The sequence below is a fragment of the Melospiza georgiana genome, chromosome 1 (assembly GCF_028018845.1).
Source record: "Melospiza georgiana isolate bMelGeo1 chromosome 1, bMelGeo1.pri, whole genome shotgun sequence".
NCBI lineage: Eukaryota > Metazoa > Chordata > Aves > Passeriformes > Passerellidae > Melospiza > Melospiza georgiana.
Genome location: NC_080430.1, coordinates 90,739,992 through 90,758,055, shown reverse-complemented (window position 1 = coordinate 90,758,055; position 18,064 = coordinate 90,739,992). Strand labels below are relative to the sequence as shown.

The 18,064-nt window shown below is 41.4% G+C and overlaps 1 protein-coding gene across 1 annotated transcript; it reads left to right on the top strand.

Annotated features, from left to right (window-relative positions):
* The first annotated feature begins 1,241 nt into the window (after positions 1-1,241).
* Positions 1,242-17,187, top strand: FH (fumarate hydratase). The gene is made up of 10 exons (XM_058040621.1): positions 1,242-1,361; positions 7,821-7,955; positions 8,691-8,801; positions 10,248-10,424; positions 11,214-11,396; positions 12,361-12,526; positions 14,301-14,504; positions 15,728-15,855; positions 16,272-16,425; positions 16,959-17,187. Exons 1-10 carry the CDS (start codon positions 1,242-1,244, stop codon positions 17,099-17,101), a joined length of 1,521 nt encoding a protein of 506 aa, XP_057896604.1. The 3' UTR covers positions 17,102-17,187.
* The last annotated feature ends 877 nt before the right edge of the window (positions 17,188-18,064 follow it).

Here is an 18,064-nt window from a genome sequence, read left to right as displayed (position 1 = left end):
TATTTTGAGAGTGGTGGAGCACTGGAACAGGCTGTCCAAAAAGGTTGTGGAATCTCCTTCCCTGGAGATCCTAAAAGCCTGCCTGGATGTGATCCTGTGCAACCTGCTGCAGGTGAACCTGCTGGCACAGGGGCATTTGACTAGGTGACTTCCAGAGATGCCTTCTAACCCCAGCTATTCATTGCAGAAGTTTTAGACAAGATGGAGATGCTGAATTTTGTCATGTGGGGACTTAAGCATCTTAGTTGCTGACTTAAAGTAATACTTAAAGAATGATATTATAGTAGTAGTTACAACTTTTCATTCTCATACTGTTTTAGTGACTGAAAAAAGAGACTTTCACTTACTTCCTCTGTTATAGAATAATCTAGATAATAATATCATTACCCAATCTGTATTATCTCTGGAATTTCTGAAGCCATTTTCATGGCATGCCCTGTGTATTTCCTAAACTGTCTCTTCTCAGAGGAGCCAAGGGGCAGAAGATTTGCCTAAAAATTGAAGCTTGCAAGACTCAAATTCAGTGTGCTTTTAGTGCCAGGATGTAACTTGTAAGGCATTAATAGAGCAGCTTCTGGCAGCATTTCTGTGAATAACACAGTTCTTGTAGGACTGAAGGGTACCTATGCAGGTTGCAATGGAGTGAAGCGTTCTCCATGTTAGGCAAAAAAATTGTTTTCTTAACAGCTGAATATTGGCTGCTCTTGGAAAAAAAAAGTTGGAAAACCTGAAGTGTTAGAATGTTGCTGCTGGTGGGTGGGAAAATGGAACATACCTTCTTTCGCTCTGGAAGGGTTTCTGCCCTTTGCACCGGGATGTAGCACGTCGGAGCGCTCTGCCTTCTTGGGCGGGAAGTAAGGAGGGGGCTGCACCTTGACTTAGCATTTTTTATTAAAGGAGCCTTGACTGTCCTTACGAAGGCGAGAATAAGGTTTTATAATCTTTAAGAGGACTACAGTATACCAGAACAAGCTCATACTTCTCCCCCCCCGCTCCCCGTGCAGAAATCGCTGCTTCAGCGCTTCTCCCGCTGCCCTTCGCCCGGGGCAGGCGGGGTTTCCCGGCTTTTCCCAGGCCGGGCGGACCCGCCCCGGGCCCGCACTCAGCGCCCGCCGCCGCTCCGGGAGCCGCCGATTGGCGCGGCGGAGCCTCCGGGGCCGGGCACGGCGGGCACCGTGACGCTCGTCCGGGGCGGTCCCGCCGCGCCTCCCGCCCCCGCGGTGCTCCCGGCCCCCGCCACCATGCATCGCTCACTCCGCGCCTGCCGCCGCCTCGGCCGCTCCGCCGGCCTCCTCCTGTCCTGCCCGCCGCCTCCCGCCGCCGCCGGCCGCTGGATCCCGGCGCCGCCCCGCGCCGCCATGGTGAGCCCCGTGGGCAGGGGAGCGGGGACCGTGACCTCTAAGCGCCACCGCCGGCCGCCCTCGCTCCGCCCCGCCCCGCGGGCAGCGGGAGCGGGCGGTGACAGCGGGAACCGCGGCCGCCGGCTGCGTCCGGGCTGTAATCCCGCGTGCTGCTCCGTCGGGAGCGCTTCCCGTCGGCACCGGGAAGACGAGTCCGCCATCCTCTGCCGGGCTTTTGCGGCCATTTCCCGCGTCCTTCCTGCGGCCCGGCCCGGCCCGGCCCGGCCCGGCTCGGCTGGGCGGGCCGGGATGTGCAGCGCGCAGCTCTCCCTCTGCCGTGGCGCCGGCCCGGGGCAGAGTGAGGCCCTGAGCACGGCCCTGAGCCGCCGGGCAGCAAAGGTGTTGGTGCGGGACCCGCTCCGCTGAGCCGCGCTGTGCGGCGCTGCTTCCACGGGATTCTTGGCGCTTTCTTGGAGCTGTTGAGGTGCAGATAATAAAAAGCTGTATCCTCACAGGAATGGAAATATTCGTCATTGGAATAGTTTTGGGGCTGCCTGAAAACTAGGGAGCTTTCAGCTGAGAACTGCCCGGTGCTTCTAGCGAGCATCATCAGGAGATGTTCGTGTATAATCAATTGATTATCCCGCTCGGACGCGAGTGGGACTCGATTGTTGCAAGCGGTTCAGCATAGAAACAGAAACACTGTTTGGATACAGAACTTCAAGTCTCAGTTCTAACGCGCTGGATGTTGCATGGAAGCCTTAGTCTCTGGTGTATCTTTGTGAGTTCACTCCTTAAAACGAGTTAATGTAAACTGTGAGAAGAATTTCAGCAGAAGGTGCTGTGTTAAGGATTTTATCGATTCCTTAGTTTACTAAATTTACTAAATTACTAAATTAGTTAATTTATCTAGAACAGCAGTTTCCAATCTGTAATGTTGATGAAGTTGTAGAAAGTAGCATTTGATAAAAACAAGCTTTCCAGTGAGTGAAAAAACTTTATGGTGGGTGACAAATAAATAAGAAAACCCGGTGTCAGAGCAGAATATGTAACTCAAACCACTGACCTGTTGGATAGTTCCCTTTTTCTATTTTGCCGTTTGGCATTGTCTGAGAAAAACGTTGTAAATCATGGCCTTCGTTCATTTGCTGAAAATCTGGCGTTTATAAGTCTGGTTTGCAATCTTACAAGAATGAAATGTATTTTGCTCTTTGCGGGTCAGAAATGTGACCAGTCCTGTGTGTGTTGTGAGTTCCTGGAGTTAAAATAACAGCACTGCTTAAAACATCCCTCAGTGGACTAGGAAGTCAAGCAGCTGTTGAATTCTTACAGGAAAAGTTCTGTATGTTTTTAGGTAAAAGAGGAACCACCAAAAAAATGTACTAACCAATATTTAAATTTAAAAAACCAGCCACCCAACAAACCTAAGACATCAGTTTTTGATGTTTGTAGAGATTTTCTCAGTAGCAAGAGTTGTTTTAAAACACATTGTGTATGTAGATACAACCAAATAGTCATGCTGTCCTGGTATCTTTATTGTCTTGCCTTTACTTGGAGCTAAATTGCACAAGATGTTGTAAATGGAATTGTCATAGTGGTCCTTCTGTAGCTGAACATTGTAAAAGGTTTGGGTTGTAAAGGGTAAATTTCAGAATTTGTGACTGAAATTATGTTACAAAAGAGAGATGATGCTTAAAAATGGAAATATTGTTCATCTGCTGAAGGAGAGCAGTAAAACATAAATTCCACATGCTGATGGCCTCAAAAGACTGCTTTTGACATGCTAAAATGGATGTTTCTTTGAATTGAAATACTTATGTGCAAAAGTTGCTGCATCCATAAATGAATGTAATTTTCCACAGGAAGCATTACTGCAGTGGTTCTGCTGTTTGAGTCTCACTGGTGTGTTATGGTGCAATCAGTTCTGATCGGTGCCCTGCAGCAAGGCAAAAGTACAGTTCTGTTTGCCTAACTGTAAGCCTTGGACTGTGTTTGGGTTCTAGGGATTTTGGAGGGCTGACCACACCTTGTCAGGCCTTCTAAGGAAAAAAAAAGTTTTGTAAATGTGATGAATAGTAATTGTGAGCAGAGCCTTGCTTGTAGCAAGGTTAGAAATTAGGTGAGCACAGGAGTTTGCTTTGGCTACTGGCAGAGTTTCCAAGTCTCCTTTTGGCTTCTTCTGAGGCCCAGGGATGATGGAGTCTGCCACTGATGCCCCATTTTACAGCTGGTCCATGGGTCAGGGGGTGACTTCAGAAACCTCTTTACACACAGGAGCTGGGACCTTCAGCTCATAAAGCTGCTCAAGGGGTTGAATTCTGCCCAAGGAGAGAGGGAATCATGTTTGTTACAGTCACTGCTGCAGGCTGAGGGTAATGCTGCAGCTCAGTTCTTCAGTCTGCATGAAAAACATCACTTTGCTCTTTTGCCCAATAGCACCTGTTACAACAAGAATCAGCAAGTGACATTCTTCTTAAAGCACCCTGCCCTGTTCATTGAAATTTATGAGTGTGGAATTGGCTAGGAAAGTTGGTTTTGTCTTTTTTTTTAAATAATGATTTCATTGTTGAAAGGTACTTGTACAAGGATGTACTGATCCTATTTATCTTTGTTTCATCATTGTTGACATTGGAATTATGTAAGTTTGAAGAATCAGTTGTGCAACTGCTAGCTTTTTTGTCTAAAAGGTTACAGCGATTAAACTTTTTATGTTGTTTGAGGGTGAATACTTTGGGTTATTAAACCACTGATGATATTGAGAGCTGGGTTTGGAGCTGAATGGCTTCTGCTTATTCAGCTCTGTGAAAGCTTTGCATTGTGTGCTTTTACAAGGTGTCCAAATGGCAAAAGCAGGGATTTTGAAGACAGTCAATGATCCCAACCAATGGAATACTAATGTGCTCACATGAAGACCCACAAATATCCCGACTAAACATTTTTGGTAGTGATATACTAAAGAAGCATTTACTGTGTTCTGTTTCTTGGTAGCATGTAAATGAATGCTAAGTGGCTCAAGCAGGACAAAGAGGATTAAATAACATAGGAATTAGTTACTCTTCCACAGTAAGCTTTCTATTCTTGAGGAGTCAGTGCCTGGGTGAGCATCAGCCAAAACACAAGATGTGTGGAGCAGGATAGCCATGTGAGAGCTAACCCTTGTTTTGAGCTGGGCTGCAGTTTCCCCCAGTTCACAGGCACCACCTCGTCCCAAGTACTCTAAGTGAGCAGGGCTCGTGTTTCTGGTATGTCACTGATGATACCTGATGGCAGAGTGTCTCCATCTGGGAATGACAGTAGAGAGGCTGGGACATTTTCCTCTCTCTGCTGCAGCTTGCCATCCATGGTGATGCAAACCTGGGCAGGCAGAAGGTCAGAGGGTGTTCTGGCCCATACCCAGCTGTGCTTCTGTCCAAGAGCACCGAGAGAGTGTTCTCTAAAGTGTTCACTAAAGAAGGAGCAAGTAAAATGAGCAAAGAAGAGAGAGGAACAGTCTGACTTCAGAAGTGGACTCCTGAGGAAGAGTAAGAACTGTGTGAACATAGATGATGCTTTCCCCATTTTCTCACCCAAACTCTTTGTGTACTCAGCACTGCTAAGGCCACACCTTGAGTCCTGTGTCCAGTTCTGGGCCTCTCAATTCTGGAAGGACATTGAGGTGCTGGAGTGAGTCCAGAGAAGGGCAATGAAGCTGGTGAAGGCTCTGAGCACGAGTCCTGTGAGGAGCAGCTGAGGGAGCTGGGGGTGTTTAACCTGGAGAAAAGGGGTCTTGGGGGGACCTTATCACTCTCTACAGCTCCTGAAAGGAGACTGCAGCCAGATGGGGGTTGGCCTCTTCTCCCACAATGACCGGAAATGGCTTCAGGCTGCACCCCAGGGAAGGTTCATGTTGGACATCAGGAAGAACTTGTTCACTGGAAGGATGATCAGACATTGGAGCAGGCTGCCCAGGAAGTGGTGGAATCACTGTCCCTGGAATTGTTCATTAAATAAGTGGATATGGCTCTTGGTGCTGTGCTGTGGTTTGGTTGACATGGGGATGTTTGGTCAGAGATTGGACTTAATGATCTAGGAGGACTTTTCCCACCTTAATGATTCTATGATTTTCACATCAGGGAGTTTCCTGAGTCTGTGGGATAACCCAGTTTAGATCTTTCTTCTGAGGGTTTGTCTCATCTTCCCTGAAGTCTGGTGGACTTCTTGCATCCTCAGCATCAGCTGGCAAGGAGTTGTGTCAGTCTGTGACTTGTGTGAAGGGCTGCTCCCTTTCTCTTGCCTTGAACTCGACTGCTACAAGCATGTTAGGGCTTGAACTTGACTCCTACAAGCATGTTAGGGCTCCTGTATTTTGTATTGGAAGAAACAGTGAGCAGTTAATACTGGTTATACCTCAGTTTCCTTCAGTCCCCAGGTTATCTTTTTTTCTGAACAAAAAAGTCACTTGTCTTAAGAAAGCTGTTCCATACCTTTTGTCAACTTTATTGCCTTTGAACTGTTTCCAGTAATACATATTTTGGGGATGAAAGAATGAAATTTGCACAAAGACGTCAGACTGTCAATGAATCATGGTGGCACAGCAGTGTTTCTCTTTGTATCCTCTGCTTTTCTTGATAGTTCCTGGCATTTGATTTTCTTCTTTCACTGCACTGGAAGACTGACTTGACTTTATTGATAAGAGATTTGTTTCCCAAAGACTCAACCCTGAGTCATGTCAGTCACCCCTGGTTATGTCAGGGATTGTAAATGTATATTCCCTGCCTGCAGGGCTGAGATTGTTTTACTCTATCCGCGATAAAGAAATAAATAAAGACTTCTCCCCCTTCCTGAGGACTCTGAAAGAAGGTAACTTCCTCTCCTGGGAAAGGATTAATACCTTTCTCACAGAAAATTGGGACTTTTTTAACCAAGGTGTGGAAAGAGGAAGAGTAAACTGTTCTCACTTCTTGTCAGTTTGTCAGTTCCATAATCTTTGTAGAGCTGCATATGAATGTGATCACATCATCACAAATTATTGGGCTGTTCTACAAAAAGTAATAAATTACTGTCCGCGAAAATTAATTTAGCCGTGCCTGTGTTAGATAATAACAGATGCTAGGTGGATACATGACATAGAAATGTTACCATACATAAATATTACATAAAATAACACTTAGGTATACCTAAGATATAGTATATCTACTATACCTATAGATGTAGTAGATATATATCAGGAGGGGTGATAATATAGAGTTCTTGAAAGACTGTTGAAGGGAAGAGAAGGGGACGAGGAAGAAGGAAAAAGAGAAGGGGGACAGTGAGAGAGTGAGCAAAAAGGAGGAGTGGTTTACTAACAATAAGGGTATTAAGTTGAAAACAGAGCGATGAAAGAGAAGGCTTTAATTAAGTGTTGCATTAATCATTATGTTAAACTTACTTTTGCCTATACCTTCTACTCTTTACATATGTCAAAATGAATTTCTTATTTGTGTCCCTTTCACATTTAATCTTCCCATTGAGATTGGTTGAAGTCACAAGTTTAGCTAAAATTATTAGTTCTATAATTGTCATTGTTAATTGTATTTTACTGTTCGTTATTATGTCTCTGTGAGCTCCTTTATGAGTTGTGGCAATCCCTCCATAAGTTATCCCATAAGTATTAAGTAATTTAAGTTTAAGAATATTCTAGGGCCCTAACTTAAAGATTATTCCCTGTTTCAAAACGAAATAAAAAAGGGGGAATTGTGGAGCGTCCCTGCCCCAGGAGGTGGGGATTCTACCCAGACAGACAGCATCGGGCGAGGGGCGTGATTTAAAGAAGATTTAAAGAAGATTTAAAGAAGATTTAAAGAAGATTTAAAGAAGATTTGAAGAAGGTTCTGCCCCTCCTCCCTGTGGGGCGTGCCTCCACAAGCCCGGGAAAGACGCTCCGCCCCATTTTGTCAAATGAGGAATGGCCCCAGAATGTTCTTCTGTTCCTGGACCCTCATTGGTTTCAATCCCCCTGCAATGTTCCCGCCTTGGCTTTTGCATTGGTTGTCTTCCCCGATCCACCCCTTTGGAGTCTCCTGCTCCTTTTACTATTGGACCCCGACCCTAAACTCCACCCATATAAAACCCTTAGCTGTAGTCCCTCATTTCTTGTCTTGGTCCCTGGCATAATGGAGGACCCTGGATTTTGGTAAACCAAGGCACATCCTGTTGCCTTCCTTTCCCTGCTGGCGGTCGGTGGCTGCCTGGGGTCTGAGCCTTGGGGCCCGGGGAGTTGTTGTGCCCCTCACGGCAGCAGGACGTGACAATGGTACATGGTTTGTACTTGTGACTTCTGCTGGGACAGCTGCTCAAACTAGGACAGTGTCAACTTCCCAGATGTAATTAGGGACACCTGTGACTAGCTGCATGTCTTGGCTTTGCAGTTTTTTCCATCTTCTTTCTCTTGACTACTTGCTTTCAAATAGAATATACTGATTGCCTGAGTTTTTTAAAATTTTTTCCCCTTTTCTCTAGTCTTCTCAAGAGGCTTTCAGGATAGAATATGATACCTTTGGTGAACTGAAGGTCCCAAGTGACAAATACTATGGTGCCCAAACTGTGAGATCTACAATGAACTTCAAGATTGGAGGTGTTTCAGAAAGGATGCCAGTAAGTAATTCAAATCTGTGTTCTCTTCTTTTCTAGAGTATGTTTTGTATGTGAAAGTGAATACCCTCTAAATACCTTCTTCTCAGGCTTTTGCTGGAAGTGTGAACAACTTTGAATTTTAGTTAAAGGTAGAAATTTTATAGCAATATATTATTGTGGTGGAAGTATTTCTTGTTGTGTTTAAATAAATTAAATCTTGAATAATTTTATGGTGTTGCTTTATTTTTTAATAACCAGGATGAATAGAAATCTGTCTTTCATCTTTACAAAGATGAAAAAGCAAATGAAGTTATCTAGTTTGTTATTGAAGTAGTCTAGTATAGCACAAGTCGATATAAACTTAATTTGTCATGTGTAGCTGTGCATAGGCCATTAATGTGCACATGCTTTGTCATACACTGAATCTCCATGTACTGAAATTTGTCAGTTTTCCTTCAAAGGGCTGTTTTAGAAATGGAACCAGTTCAATTCGAATGCACATGACTTTTGACACACAGAGCATGCCTGGCCTTGCAGAAGGAGCTGTGTGCTGCCCTCGGGGCTGTTTGGGTCCGTGTTGCTGTTGGTGGGAGCATAATCCCAGATGAGCTGATTGCTCTCTGGCTTGGCTGATGGATTGCTGCTGGGTTTAAGATCAGCAGCAGTTTGGTTTAGAACTAGACATGCACTATAAATTGATGACATATCCTTTGGGGGGACAGAAACTGTGTGTTTAAACTTACCCTTGTGTCTCAGGTCCAGGTCATAAGGGCTTTTGGCATCTTGAAGAGAGCAGCTGCTGAAGTAAATCAAGACTATGGTCTCGACCCCAAGATTGCTAAAGCCATTGTGCAGGCAGCAAATGAGGTAGGAATGAGCTGTTCAAAATGCTGCAACTGCCACTGTGTTTCTGTTGAGCTTTTCTCAGGAGGGTGGGGGATTGCATTGCTCAGATTGTTAGAGGAAAGCATTTCCTGTTAGTAAATCTTGTTCTCCAGAGATCATTTACTGAGTATAATATGTTACTGTTTTCTTTCTTGCATGTAAAGAAATGATAGAATGTTCAAATGCATGTTGATAAATGCCGCCCAAGTGCAGAATTGTGAGTGATAGTTATTTGAGGTGTGATAATAACAGGTGTTTCGCTTTGAATAAATCAAATCAAACAGATTTGTTTATCGAGAAGCATTTTTAACAGAGTTTTCTTGTCCTGACTAGCTTAAAAATATTTCAGTGATGGCAGAAGCTGTATCCTTTTCCTAACAGCTGTATCACCTAAAGTCCGAACACCCAGTAGCTTTGGGGAACTCCAAAATATATCCATGCTCTTCTGATTTTTAGGGTTCCTCTAGTTAAAGGGTAATTAGAAGATTAGAAGATTCCCCTAGTTAAAAGGGAATTAGAAGGGTGCATTAGAAAATTTGGTGGATTAAGGCTCCTTAGTTTAGATCCATAAGTTCTGAAAGTTGTTTATGGCTTTCTTTATTGTATTCTAAAAACACCCTTGCTGAGATACACTTTTCCTCACCTCCAAAATAATTCTCTAACATGACTTAAATAAAAAGAGGAATCAAGTTACTCTTGGAGGTGGGAACGTTGCTCCTGTGTATGATGGGAAATACAGAAGATCCTTTCTTGAACGTGATTCCAGGAGGACTGATGTATCCTGGTAATCTGATTGTCAAGCCTCAGAGTTGTGACTACAACTCCTTTGTGACAACAGCTCCTTTTTCTGAGGATAATATGTGTGGGGTGATACTTCTGAGCACAGATTTTGGTGCTATGACAAACAATGTTTAGAAAACTCTCTGAATGTGTCTTAAGATTCAACAGGCTCCAGAAAATGTTGATCAAAAACGAGAATGCCTTACAAAAAGGAGGTGTTTGAGACTGACAGCCATCTGCTGGCTTCATTGATGCAGCAAGTAATGTCTGCAGCTGTAAGAGGTGTAAGAACTTCCCTGCATGAAATTTCTTTATTGAGAGATACAAGAGTCCAGTTACTGAGAGAGAAAATGTAACCAAAAGTACCTTTCAAAAATACTTTGTCTGTAGATCATGAAATCAAATTCTGTATTTCTCTATATATTTCACAATTTAATCTTCAAAAAGCATAGCAAGTGTTTTTTTATCTTCTATTATCTGGTATTACATAAAAACATCTTAATTATTCTAGTGTAAATTCACTAATTGCTATATGTAAATGAAAAAAATCTAACTGAGAGCATAATTTTAATTATGGCAATAAAATTTTCAAGTTTTGTTGGTTTGTTTTTTCCAGTGGAACATTTTTTTCTGTTTTTTCGATTATAGGTAGCTGAAGGAAAATTAAATGATCACTTCCCTTTGGTGGTGTGGCAGACTGGGTCTGGAACTCAAACCAATATGAATGTCAATGAAGTCATCAGCAACAGAGCTATTGAGATAATGGGAGGGACACTGGGAAGCAAAATGCCAGTGCATCCAAATGATCATGTTAACAAAAGCCAGGTTGTTAGACTTGTTTTATACTGCTTTTAATTTCAAAAGTTTTGTGTCTTTAAATTGTGAATTTTGAGTTTTCTTGTATCCACTGTTTAGGTTAAAAAAATGTTTGGTGGACAAGGTTGATAACAATTTTCTGGTTTTTTTCAGTTCAAATGAACTTTAAGATGTTTTTCAGTGACAGTATGAGCTTTTCAGATTAAAAACTTCTAATTAATTCATGATAGTTAAATTCATACATAATGTATTAGGCAATGGTTGCCTTGTGAGAACCACTGCTACAGTCTTAAAGATGTTAAATATACGTCCAGTTTCTAAAAGTTGGATCATGGTAAGCATTTTTATTATGCTTCTCTCTTAAACGTCATCTACTCTGAAGGAAAGGTTAAGCCACTGACTTGGTTGTTTCCTTTCCTGATCCTTTGTGCTTACTCAGTATTGTGTGAATGATGGATTTAACATTATCAAAGCAACATGTGTGTTTTAAAGTCACCTACAACTCCTTTAAAATCATCTGTCCATTTGTTAGCCATCCCTCATAACTACTATAGTAGTTCTTTTTTTTGTCCCAAGGTTGTTATGAACAATCTATTAAATTTAACTTTCTGTGGGTGTATTTGTAAAAAGTTGATTTATCAAGAAGAAACTGACCTTGTGGAACGCCCCTAAGTTGCTTACTCTTAGTTTAGTTTCTAATAATTTATGAGATAACGAGAATAAAGCCACACATGTACCTCTTACAGCAGCAATGGTGAGAAGAGCTTGTAAATTAATATTCTTGATTTTTTTCCACAGAGTTCAAATGACACTTTCCCAACAGCAATGCATATTGCTGCTGCCCAGGAGGTTAATGAGGTCTTGTTACCTGGATTAAAGAAGCTACAGAATGCACTTGAAGGGAAATCCAAAGAGTTTTCCCAAATCATTAAAATAGGGCGCACTCATACACAAGATGCTGTTCCACTTACACTTGGGCAGGTAAAAAAAATTTTAAATTATGCCTTTCTTTGGGAAATCCAAACTTAAGGATGCCTAAATTAAATTGATAGTTTAGGATAAAATATAGGAAAATGTCTGAATCTCAGCCTGAGTATTTTCAGTCTGTACTGGAGTTTGCTGAATATGCTGAACTGTAATATATGCATCATAATTTTTATTAATTTTTCTCCATATGTATTTTATTTCTAACAGTAATAAAATATAAATTATTTTTAAATTATGTTTCATTACCAGATGCACAGCATAGTTTTTCTGTTTCACTGACTTTGCAGGGAACAGGTAGTTGTTGTCTGTAATCTGTAAATTTATGTAAGTTATGTTTTGCCAATACACAAAACTGCTAAATATTGTGAATGAAAATTTTCAATGCATAAACTTCTGTGTATAAATATGCATATATATATACAAAAGATGGCAAATGATATCATATTGTCAAGAATGGCTTATATTACAGTAATTTAGTAATTAATTAAACTGAGTCAATAGAACAGCAGTAGAATTTATGGACTTTTTTCAAGAATGCACAGGTGGGGTTTTTCCTAACTAAAATTAAGTGATCAAAGCCCAAGATCCATTTCTCTGTTTGTTCTTTGAGAACATTAATGTAATGTTGGAGCTGATTTACTATGGAATCAGATCCTGCTAAGTACGCAACTAAGATAAAAAGTGAGAGAAGGATGCATTATGTATAATTGTGTATATTATGTCTTTCTATGTTAAGATTGGTTTAATGTATAATTTTTTGGTGCATGGGACCAGTCCTTTAATAGATGTATGCTTTCCCTCTTAATGAAAACATGCTTAGGTTTAGCATTTGGGTGAAGCTCAATGCTTTCAGGTTTTTAAAGGAATTAGTCAAATCACGTTAAAAATCTAAATAATCCGGATGCTTATTCTTGCTTGTTGCCTTTGTTCCTTAAACTTGTGCTCCTTTCTTTCAAAGGAGTTTAGTGGGTATGTGCAGCAAATCAAGTACGGCGTGGCCAGGATTGAATCCAGCATGCCAAGGGTGTACCAGCTGGCAGCTGGCGGCACTGCGGTCGGCACGGGCTTGAACACAAGGGTTGGCTTTGCTGAGAAAGTTGCTGCTAAAGTGGCTGAACTGACGGGTGAGAAACAATATGTGGGAGTGAGGTATCAGTAAAGCAGTGTGTGTGATATGCAGTCAGATTCAAGCTAAATCTGCCCAGTTTCATACTTCTCATAAGCTTAAACTCTATTTATATTTTAATGTGAAGGTTTTGTTAATGCCATGTGTTACATGCCTTCTACTTTGTGCTTTTTGTGTAATTTTTTTAAAGTGTACTCAGTGCATTGAAAGTGACTGAAGTGATGGTGTTTATGCAAGCAAGGCTCTCTGGATATGGATACAGTTTCAGACTTCTATTATTAGCCCAACTATAATGCTTCTGTCTTGATCTTTGCTCCTCTGGCTCTCTTAATTTACAGCAACTTGGTGCAAAAGAAGGAAAAAAATGCTTCCAAAGCCACTCTGTTTTTTTCATATGAAAGAGTAAAAGTTAACTGATTTTTTTTTTAATTGTGTCTTTATAGATCTTACAACTTAATTTACAGTGCACTTGAGATTTTTGATCTCTAAACCAGATCTTTTGTGTTACAGTATCAGTTTTCAAAATGCCCCCCCCCCAACAAATGTGTACATCTGTCATTTACATTTGCTGTAAAATCTGAAGTTGCTTAGTGACAGTATTTTTGATTTAATGGGTTTATTATTCACTGTGTTCCAGAGGGTCAAGACTGTCTTGTACCCTGAAAGAGAAGTAACTAGCTGTAAACAACAGCTGTCAGGAGCAGTACAGGGCATGTTTTGGTGGTGTTAGGAAGCTCTCCCATGTCAGTGGGTGTTTTGGATCCTGTATGGGCAAATTGTATGAGTAGGGCAGACTCCTGAAGTTCCTTATGCTCTTATAGAGGGTGGCTATTGGCAAAAACAAAAGGAGGAGTTTGGATAGACCTCTCTAACTAACAGAAGGCAGCTGTGCAGTTCACAAGTCCATGCAATCTGGGTGGGATTCGGTGTTTGGCAGGAAGTGCGAAACACTGGAAGTTACAGGAATCATGCTGCTCTCCTTTGAAATGGTGCTGAAAGCTCAGATCGGTCATTCTGGGGCACAGAAATCCAGCCCACAGTCAGTCCTTAGTGATGTCTGTAATTTTTTACAGTCTCATTCTGCTGGGACTGCCCCTTCAGGGCAAAGTCCTGAAGGAATGTTTTTCATCATGGAACCTAGGCTTACATCTCAGGCATTTAATTAACATAAACAGATCTGTTCTTCCATTGCTGTACTCCTGTGCTCTTGCTGTTGCCAGGCATCCTCCCAAGTCTGATCCAGCTTTCCCATGTTCTGGCTGGTTTATTGTTCCCTTCCATTGTGAATACTTCTTACTTATCCTAGTGCCTTCACCTTACCATAGTGCCTTCACTATGCTGCAGAAACATCTATTTTTATAGCTGAAAGCATCACAGCAATTAACAATCTAAAGTGTCTAACTTGATTTAATGCAAGAAATGCCTAAGTTGGGGTAACTTTCGAAAGGTTATTGACATCCACGAAGCACTGTGGTGCAGAAGCAGTGCTTAGAATGCAACACACTATGAAGGGTTGAAGTTTGTACCTTTGTTGTAGGTGGATGCTCAAATTTTATACTCTTCTGTATTTTAATGACTTTCATTATGTCTTTTTGTATTTAATTTACTTTAAGAAATATGTTTATGAAGAAAGCTCTAGTGGAAAGAGATGATCTTACAGGGTTGTTAATTTTTAATTTTTTATTAAGCCAGTTACGTGTTTGATTGTCTGGTTTATGTCTGCAAGGAAGTGCTTCACTGGTTTAATGTTTACACCCTCTGTGTCCCTGTAGGTTTGCCTTTTGTCACTGCTCCCAATAAGTTTGAAGCTCTTGCAGCTCACGATGCCCTGGTGGAGCTCAGTGGAGCCATGAACACAGTGGCGTGCAGTCTGATGAAAATTGCCAATGACATTCGCTTCCTGGGCTCGGGGCCACGCTCTGGGCTGGGGGAGCTCATCCTGCCTGAAAATGAGCCAGGGAGCAGCATCATGCCAGGTACAGAGAATACATGCAGAGAAAAATGACCTGTTCCTTTTTTTTATTTTTTTTTTTTAGACCACTGTCTTTTAACAGATGTTTACCAAACACTGTCACAAATGTCAGTCAGTCTGTGATTCTCTCAGGTTTTATCTACTGCCCTATTTTACCAAAACCCCTGTTCATAAAAATGCTTGCACAGCTGTGTGCTGGGGAGTGTAGTATCTGTAAGAATATGGCTTTATTAACACAAGCGTACTTCTCAGAGCTTTCTTTTAGCATTGCAAGATCTCTACAATTTTTAGGTAAAGGCTTTTCTGAAATAATCTTTAATCTGTGAATTGTAGCAGTACTGTTGTGTAACTTGACTTTGGTCTCTACTTCCTGGTATAATTAGTGTTATGCACTTGTATTTTCCCTTCTGCAATGATCTCATTGTATGGGAGGATAAGGAAGAAAGGAATAATAATAGTAATAATTCCTCTCCTAAAAAAGTATGTAGATGTGATTATTGTATATCTGTATATGAATATTGTATATCCAAAACTATTCTAAGTTGTTCCTCCTTTATATCATAAACTATAAAAGAAATAGGTCATGAACATACCTGTCTCCAAAAAGGCAGACAGTGAATGTTCTTATTAGGATTGTGTCTAAAAATTAAATGATAAAACCATAAAACAAATTTGTTTGGAGACCACTCTAACTTGGTGTGTTTGGTTTGGCAGGGGATTGATTTTTGGGTTTTTCTGTTTTGCCTTTTTTTCTGACAGAGTGTACTAACTTTGTCGCAAAGTAATTCTAACACATCAGTAATACTTTCCTTGAGCTGAGTAGGATTTGGTAGGGGTCTCCCAGAAATGCCAACTTGCACATGTAAAGACAGGTGATAATCTCTTGACTGTTAAGAACTGTGGTAATGAACAGCTCTTTGGCTCATGCACATTGAGCTGTTGAGCTCATCCTCAAGCTGTCAGAGTCTTGGGAGACTGCTGAAGCAGCCATAGCTGTTTTACAACTCCTTGCTGAAAATACTGGAATAGTACATTCAATTTAATATAATTTGTGGAAATAATCTTTATTTTCTGTGGTGCACAGATGCAGAGGAGTAATACAAGTTACCTTTTACAGAACATTTTCTATTGAATGTGATTCAGTAAAAGGCTGCTGGCCTTGTTGATTGGTTGGTTTTTCGCCATCCTTCTCCTTTGGTAACCTTTTTCTCTCCCTTTCACAACCAGGAAAAGTGAACCCTACCCAGTGTGAGGCTGTGACTATGGTGGCAGCCCAGGTTATGGGAAATCATGTTGCTGTTACTGTAGGAGGAAGCAATGGACACTTTGAACTGAATGTCTTTAAGCCCATGATGGTAAGTTCATAAAGTTTTACATATCTAGGAGTTTTTCAGTAACTGTTTGTACAGTCAGATAGCTTACAGACAGAAAAAGCCCTCAGTGAACACTGCCAAGGTTGGGGCATCCGCAGCATCCCTCAGATACTGTTCCAGTGTCTTACTACCCTCATAGTAAAGAATTTCTTCCTGATATTGAGCCTAATTACCCCTCTTCGAGTCTATATCCACTGCTCCTTGTCCTATCACTACAGGTCCTGACAAAGAGTCCCTCTCTGCCTTCCCTGTGGGCCTCCTTCAGATACTGGAAGGAAAAAAACCTGTTAAATAGATTGAAATTGCAGGGAGGGTACTGGTTATGAGCAAAGGTGCCAGAATGTGCAACTAGCAGTATCTGAATTAAATAATTGGTATTTCTTTCTTTGTCTTGTTAGATTAAAAATGTTTTAAACTCTGCAAGACTTCTAGGAGATGTGTGTGTTTCTTTCACTGACAACTGTGTAGTTGGAATCCAAGCCAATACGGATAGGATCAACAAACTGATGAATGAATCTCTGATGTTGGTAACAGCACTGAACCCACATATAGGTAGGTTTAAGGCTCAAAAACTTCCCAGAACATACCAAAATATTTTGTGGTAACAGTATTTTGTACACTTCATTTGTGTTGTCACAATGTTTGTAAGGCCAAGTCAGGTCAAAAGTTAACTTACTTGAGCATCACCGGTTGATGTTGTAAAAGCTGTGTTCTCCTTGCAGTGGCCAGGCCAGGGTGTTAGAAAAATAACTGATTAGAGTCCAAAGGAGACTGGGAGAATTTATGTCCCTGTTTTCCTAAATTATCATTATTAGAGGTTGAGTGAAAGATTACAATAGGAGGTTTTATTAAATGAGAAGTTCCCATATATCTTTGATCTAAATTAATGAAGACAAGAGTAACAAATCTACTTTCAGTTCAAGTAAGGAGTAAACATTTTGTGTGCATTTCCTGCAAATTGAGTTAAGCAGTAATAGTAATGCCTAGCAAATAATTTTCCAAAGACTGTGTCCCACTTTTCTCTCGCCTCTGATGAATCATCTAAAATTGCAAATGGATAATTTGTTGGTTTTGTTTTGTAACAGGATATGATAAAGCAGCCAAGATTGCCAAAACAGCGCACAAAGAAGGGACAACGTTAAAAGAAGCTGCTATAAAGCTGGGATTCCTTACATCAGAGCAGTTTGATCAGTGGGTGAAGCCTAAAGACATGTTAGGTCCTCAGTAACTTCTGTAAAAAAAAAAAAAAGTGTTCTTAATATAGAAAAATAAATAAATATGATATAATATAATCCATTAGTTGGAAAAATCCTCTGAGATGACTGAGCCCAACCTATGACTGAGCACCAGTGTGTCAGCTAGAAGCTAGATGATGGCACTGAGTGCCACATCCTGTCTTCCCTTAAACACCTCCATGGCCAGTGACTGAACTGATAATGCCTCAAGAGGCTCACCTGGAACAGAGGCTAGATAGAGTTAAGAAGGAATGAAGTAGCTATTTATTAAAAGGCCTTCAAAGGATACACTTTGGGCTGTACAAGAGCCTGGCCACGGCTCTGCCCAAGATGGACCCAAGTTGGACACATGAAGGGCAACCAATCATGAGTTTTCACACTTTTATAAGTTTTGGTCCATTTACACATTGGGGTCAGTTGTCCAATTACACCTTCAGGTTATGACGTCCTGTCCTCCCAAATTGCTCTCCTCATCTCTGTTTTTACTTTTTGGGGCTGAAGCTACAACAGTGTCCTTGGATCTTGCTGGAAAAGGATTGTTTTGTCGAACTAAAATGAAGAGAACTCTGAACTTCATATAAAGTGTTACTGAGTTACACACTTAAGGCAGTACAGCATCTGAAAAATACAAAAGCTAAAACAAGCCATCTCTACTACCTCCCTGGATGGTCCATTCCCATGTCTAAGCATCCTTTTTGTGAAGAAATCATTGTAATGTCCAGCCTAAACCTCCCCTGGTGCACCTTAAGACTGTGCCCTTTTGTCCTGTCACCTCTTACCTGGGAGAAGAGCCCAACTCCCACCTGGCTACACCCCACTTAAACGTGGTTGTAGAGAGTGATTAAAGGTCTCTCCTGAGCCTCCTTTTTGCCAGGCTCAGCACCCCTAGCTCCCTCAGCGGCTCATGGCACCTGTCCCTTCATCGGCTTTGTTGCCTTTCTGAGGGCTTGCTCCAG

Excerpts from the sequence above, each read along its gene's own strand:
- FH (XM_058040621.1), top strand. The coding sequence starts at position 1,242 with ATGCATCGCTCACTCCGCGCCTGCCGCCGCCTCGGCCGCTCCGCCGGC. Across the intron at positions 8,802-10,247 it reads TTGTGCAGGCAGCAAATGAG|GTAGCTGAAGGAAAATTAAA; the intron begins GTAGGAATGAGC and ends TTTCGATTATAG. Across the intron at positions 16,426-16,958 it reads AGCACTGAACCCACATATAG|GATATGATAAAGCAGCCAAG; the intron begins GTAGGTTTAAGG and ends GTTTTGTAACAG.